The 6,268-nt window shown below is 43.5% G+C and overlaps 1 protein-coding gene across 1 annotated transcript; it reads left to right on the top strand.

Annotated features, from left to right (window-relative positions):
- Positions 1-559: 559 nt before the first annotated feature.
- On the top strand, positions 560-5,747 carry LOC114786542 (gamma-aminobutyric acid receptor subunit alpha-2-like). The gene is made up of 6 exons (XM_028973733.1): positions 560-775; positions 899-981; positions 1,398-1,541; positions 1,866-2,018; positions 3,249-3,451; positions 5,382-5,747. The coding sequence occupies exons 1-6, from the start codon at positions 621-623 to the stop codon at positions 5,616-5,618; spliced, it is 975 nt and encodes a 324-aa protein (XP_028829566.1). The 5' UTR covers positions 560-620; the 3' UTR covers positions 5,619-5,747.
- The last annotated feature ends 521 nt before the right edge of the window (positions 5,748-6,268 follow it).

Consider the following 6,268-nt stretch of genomic DNA (forward strand, 5'->3'; position numbering starts at 1 on the left):
TGGAATGTTTGTTTGGGCGTGGCCTCTGTAGTTTGGCGTGGCCTCTGTAGTATTTTTACACCCTCCCAGTTTGGGCGCAGTCTCCGTGGCTTGCGGATGTAGTTTGGAATGTTTTTGTGGCGTGGCCCTGTCGTTTGGGCGTGGCCTCTGGCCCTCTACATATCTTGGTTTTCTTTTGCGAGCCTTGTGGGTTTCTGGGTCGTGGATTTTTGTTTCTCTGAGCGTGTGTTCAGCTGACGCATTTCAGTGCGTCACCGTGCATTCTGTTCACTAGCGTTGCCATGGAAATGTTAAACACTCCCCCGCCTGAAGGCACGGCAGACCGGAGGGAACAGGGCGCCCCCAGGGAACTGTGGGATAGGTGAAGATGCCAGAGGGCAGGTGATGCACCACGCTGATCTGAGCACGCTGCCAGGCGTGTTTATCTTGTCGGGTTGAATGTGGATCACAGCTGAAGGGCTTCATTGTGCGCTGGTGTGTTTTTCCAGGTCTTGAGCTGAATCAGGTGTGGTGGTTATAAAAACCAGATTTCCCATAATCCTTCACTTCTGCAGGAGTACACCGTGGACGTGTTCTTCCGGCAGAGCTGGTGGGACGACCGTCTGAAGTTCCACGGCCCCATGAGCATCCTTCGCCTCAACAACCTGATGGCCAGCAAGATCTGGACGCCCGACACGTTCTTCCACAATGGCAAGAAGTCGGTGGCCCACAACATGACCATGCCCAACAAGCTGCTGCGCATCATGGAGAACGGCACGCTGCTCTACACCATGAGGTGTGTGTTCATTTTACTGCATCAGGCACATTTTACTGTTTTAATGCATGAAATTAATGCTGTGACCGTGGAGAAATACGTCTGGATGTGTGTTGAGTCTCATCTTCTCTGTCTGTGTGTTAGGCTGACGGTCCAGGCCGAATGCCCAATGCATCTGGAGGACTTCCCCATGGACTCGCACTCCTGTCCTCTAAAGTTTGGCAGCTGTGAGCTCCAGCGTCAAAGAAACACTTCATCTGATTGTTTATCAGAAGTGCATGTCACTCCGAGTCACTCAGATAAATCTTGGGATTAACACTGAATTGCAAAAAAAAAAATACATCTAATAATTCTAAGACTATAGAATATTTTCTTTTATAATGGCTTCCATTCCACGCGGATGTGGACTAGAACATTCCTGCTCAGTATAATGGTTTTTATGGCTGACAGAGAAACACGAGGAAAATGTGTTTATTAGTGAAAAAGAACTGGACGTAGTAACAGTAGATCAAGTAAAATTCTGTCAAGACCTTTATTAGTCCACACACACCCACACATTAAAATAGAACGGAAGGTTCTAGCATCGTTTTGCAATTTCTGCAAATTCTGAGGACTGAGTCCTGTTCTCCCATTGGCTGCCCAGATGCGTACACGACCACTGAGGTGACGTACATTTGGACGCGTAACGCCTCAGACTCGGTGCAGGTGGCGCCGGACGGATCCAGACTCAACCAGTACGACCTGATGGGCCAAACAGTCAACAAAGAGATCATCAAGTCCAGCACCGGTGAGTCCAGACAGGCAAACTGTCCAACGACTCAGTGAGGTTCATGCTCACAGCTTTATATCCAGGAGGACATTGTTGTAAGGGGTAGATGGTAGATGGTTATCTGGTGGTTAAAACACTCGCCTATGAACCAGAAAACCATAGAAAGGTCCCCGGTTCAAACCCCACTTACTACCATCGTGTCCCTGAGCAGGACACTTAACCCTGAGTGTCTCCAGGGGGGGGACTGTCCCTGTAACTACTGATTGTAAGTCGCTCTGGATAAGGGCGTCTGGTAAATGCTGTAAATGAAAACTGTGTGTGTGTGTGTGTGTGTGTGTGTAGGCGAGTACACGGTGATGATGGCTCATTTTCACCTGAAGAGGAAGATCGGCTACTTCGTAATCCAGACCTACCTGCCCTGCATCATGACAGTCATCCTGTCCCAGGTGTCTTTCTGGCTCAACCGCGAGTCGGTTCCTGCAAGGACCGTCTTTGGTGAGCTTTCCCTCATCTCTCTCTGTGTGTGTGTGTGTGTGTTTGTTTTTCTGCTCGGCCTCCTTTTCGTAGCAGGAGGCCGGCATCACGAGCAGAAAAACACACACAGTTCACCTTGCGGTTATACACACTTCTCCGCATCTCGTTTCCCTGCGGCTTCTCTTATTTAAATGGCTGTCAGACATCAACATAAGCAAACACACGTCTTTCAGTATCCGTATGAAGACCTTGTAATAACTGTAACAAATGGGTTATAATCGTGTCGTAAACTAGATCCATGTAACAAGACATTTTCAGCGTAAACTTCCAACTAAAATATTCCCCATTTATCATTAAAAGAAATCTCACACACACACACACACACACACACACACACACACACACACACACACACACACACACACACACACACACACACATATACTGATGTCATCCAGTGAGAAATCTGCACTTTGGGCTGAGGGCAACATGACATATGCTGTCTGGCTCCATTCAGTCAACACTAATGCAGACGACCAGGACTGTGCTCTCCTCCCCTGAAGACAGACGTGCTCGTCCTCAACATGTTCATAACCGTATAACTTCACCCCAAAGTCAGCCGCGTGCTGAGAACATCCTCAGGATCTGGGAAGAAAAATGGGCTCGATGTGAATAACGGGACTACGTTGGGGTGATTCTTCATTTTATATTAGTATGTATTTGCAGCAGGGCACGAGCATGACTTCTCTTGCAGATGTTCTTCAGTGATGTGGAACATCTGTTTTCATGGACGTGGTATAAAACATTGCAGAAATTGGTTCATTTATTGTGAAATGAATGTCATGATATTCATGTGTCTATGAAGAATACCATGATACTTTAATAAAGTTATTTTAAACAAATAGGTGGTGTCATTGCAAATGTAATGACTGTGGACATCTAAGTAAAATTTACCCATGACCCCTGTATCTATTTCCAGGAATATTTTACACGACTGCAGAAATATTGCATGGTTATATGCACTGACAGGAAATATGCTGACACATTCTTCATGTGTATTGGCTCAAATTAAAATCCCAATAGCTGTTAAGGTAGCCGTCATGTAAAACCAATTCTGACAAATATCTGAATTTGTATGTGAATTTAAATTAAAAAAATCGGTGCTTCCATGCATATGAGTCCTAACACGTCCTTTTTTTTAAGGATTCTAAACGAATGGTGGACAGTTGATGAGTGTTTTTCTGTGTCCAGGTGTGACCACGGTCCTCACCATGACGACGCTGAGCATCAGCGCCCGGAACTCTTTACCGAAGGTGGCCTATGCCACGGCCATGGACTGGTTCATCGCTGTGTGTTACGCCTTCGTTTTCTCTGCACTCATCGAGTTTGCCACCGTCAACTATTTCACCAAACGCGGCTGGGCCTGGGATGGCAAGAGCGTCGTAAACGACAAGGTAATGGGATGCCCGAGATGGCCGGCTTTCATTACAAACTACAGCAGTTCTAACTTTACAAATGTTAACCAGGTAATGATTTTAATCTGATACCATTCTAAACTGCCTTTCTGTTATATTGTCATAATGTAAAATTGTCAATATAAGATGTAGCCTAATAAGGAAGTAGCTAGAATTAATCAAAAGCATTTTTGCTTAAGCATTTAAAAAAGTACAACATTTAATTTGGCTATTCAATAATCAGCGATTTGTTGGTGAGAACAGAACCACTTTTACATGAGCTGTTGCATGGCCCAAAAACAGTATAAATTATAACAGTATAAATGAAACTATATATTAGTGCATTTGTACAACAGCAGCCAATGAAGTGTATATAATAATAATTTAATAGACACACTGGCTGCTGAAGCCCATCACACCCTCATTATCATATTCATATTCTTTAATCGGGTCCACTTCATCTCGCTGAGTAACTGCGCTCTGTGTCAAAAGAAAAAACCCAAAGACCAAGACTCAAAACCAACACTCAAGCAGAGATTTTACGAGAAATTAAAAAGAAATCAGTGGCTCCGATCCTTGTCTGTTAACCCCCCTCCTACCATGCAAACTAGACAATGAAAGCAGCAGAAACAATCAAAATCTGTCATTCGGTGATTATAATATAAAAATTTCAAACATTGAATTATTATGAGAACTAAAAGTTCTCAGCAGGGGCCATTGGGCAGGAACACGTTCCTTCTGAAGAGGGTCTTCAGTGATCAAGGCACAATTGCTCAACTTCATCATCATGTTTATTCTGAAATGGAGGACTGAAATGAAATTTCAGGATGTAGCGGTCTGTAGGTGCGAGGGAGGAAGATGGAATTAAATCATGATGTTTCACGTATGTTAAATGGAGGGTGTGTCTGCTGTGCAGGGAGCACAGGAGCGGCAACAAAATGTCTCAATTGTGACAACGTAGCCGCTTAAATAGCTGTAAACCGGACTTGTTGGCCAATGATTCAGGTTCGAGTGTGAATAGTTAACTTTTTCCTTGCTCAAGCGACAGACCCACAATTCACTGTGAATGGGAAGCGCCTCCGTTAAAGCCTCAGTGTGAAAACACGAGTGTATCGTGTTTCCCACACTATTTTCCCATGTTCTGTTTCATCAACACTGAAACTAATTTAATGTACAGTACAGGATAACATTTTGGACTACTTCTCATTTTCTGTTTTCTTTATCTTCGTGACCATTTACGTTGGTAGATTCTCACTGAAGGCATCAAAACTATGAATGAACACATGTGGAGTTCTGTACTTAACAAAAAGTGGAGACCTGACCTCCACAGTCACCGGACCTGAACCCAGTCCAGATGGTTTGGGGTGAGCTGGACCAACAAGTGCTAAACACCTCTGGGAACTCCTTCAAGACTGTTGGAGAAGCATTTCAGGTGACGACCTCTTGAAGCTCATCGAGAGAATGCCAAGAGTGTGCAAAGCAGTAATCAGAGCAAAGAAACTAGAATATATAGTTTTCATGTTTTCACTTATTTCACCTTTTTTTGTTAAGTACAGAACTCCACACGTGTTCATTCATAGTTTTGATGCCTTCAGTGAGAATCTACCAACGTAAATGGTCATGAAAATAAAGAAAACACATTGAATGAGAAGGTGTCCAGACTTTTGGCCTGTACTGTACTACCAGTCAAATTTCCAGATTCTCCTTGTCTGTGTTTTCCAGACTGTAGTTGCTTTGTCTCCTGACTGATTTGATTCATCTATTGAATACTGACCTCAAAACTATGTCGTGTCATTTTGAGGCGTTGATGTATTAAAGTGAACCAGCTTTTAAGTTGTGCACTGAAATGTTCACAGGGAATGCCACATGGAAGCAGTAGTCCTTGAAATGATGTATCAAAACCTCAAAAGTTTATCTAATACATTTACAGAAGAAAGAGGCTTCTGTCATGAAGAAGAACAACGCCTACGCAGTTGCAGTGGCTAATTACGCCCCAACCATCGGAAAAGATTCTGCCCTGCCCACCGTGTCCAAGAGCGCCCCCTCTGAAGTGGCAAAGGCGCGTCGCGTGAAGCCAGAGCGCAGACCAAAAAGACGTTCAAACAGCGTGAGCAAAATTGAACCGCATGTCCCGAATCATTTTCCCGGTGCTGTTCGGCAGCTTTAACCTGGTCTACTGGGCAACGTACCTGAACAGAGAACCTGTCATCAGAGACCTGGTGCCATCCACATAAACACATACACGCACGTACACACACACACACACATATACACATACATATATACACACACATACATACACATTAATACATACATACACACACACAGCTAACACATACCACATTAATACATACCACACACACACACACACACACACACATACATACCACACATACACCACACATAAATACCACACATACATACACATTAATACATACATACACACACACAGCTACACATACACATTAATACATACACACACACACACATACATACATACACACACATACATACACACACACAGATACACATACACATTAATACATACACACATACACACACACACACATACATACACACACATACATACACATTAATACATACATACACACACAGATACACATACACATTAATACATACACACATACACACACACACACACACACACACATATATATACACACACATACATACACATTAATACATACATACACACACACAGATACACAAACACATTAATACATATACACACACATACACACACCACACACACACACACACACACTCTCTAATGAAGCCTTTTTGGGACACATACTG

This window comes from Denticeps clupeoides, chromosome 1 (genome assembly GCF_900700375.1).
Source record: "Denticeps clupeoides chromosome 1, fDenClu1.1, whole genome shotgun sequence".
NCBI classification, from domain to species: domain Eukaryota; kingdom Metazoa; phylum Chordata; class Actinopteri; order Clupeiformes; family Denticipitidae; genus Denticeps; species Denticeps clupeoides.

Bases quoted from the DNA above. Each gene is read 5' to 3' on its own strand.
- LOC114786542 (XM_028973733.1), top strand. From the start codon at position 621: ATGAGCATCCTTCGCCTCAACAACCTGATGGCCAGCAAGATCTGGACG. The intron at 1,542-1,865 runs GTGAGTCCAGAC...GTGTGTGTGTAG, and splicing joins GATCATCAAGTCCAGCACCG to GCGAGTACACGGTGATGATG. The intron at 2,019-3,248 runs GTGAGCTTTCCC...TTCTGTGTCCAG, and splicing joins TCCTGCAAGGACCGTCTTTG to GTGTGACCACGGTCCTCACC.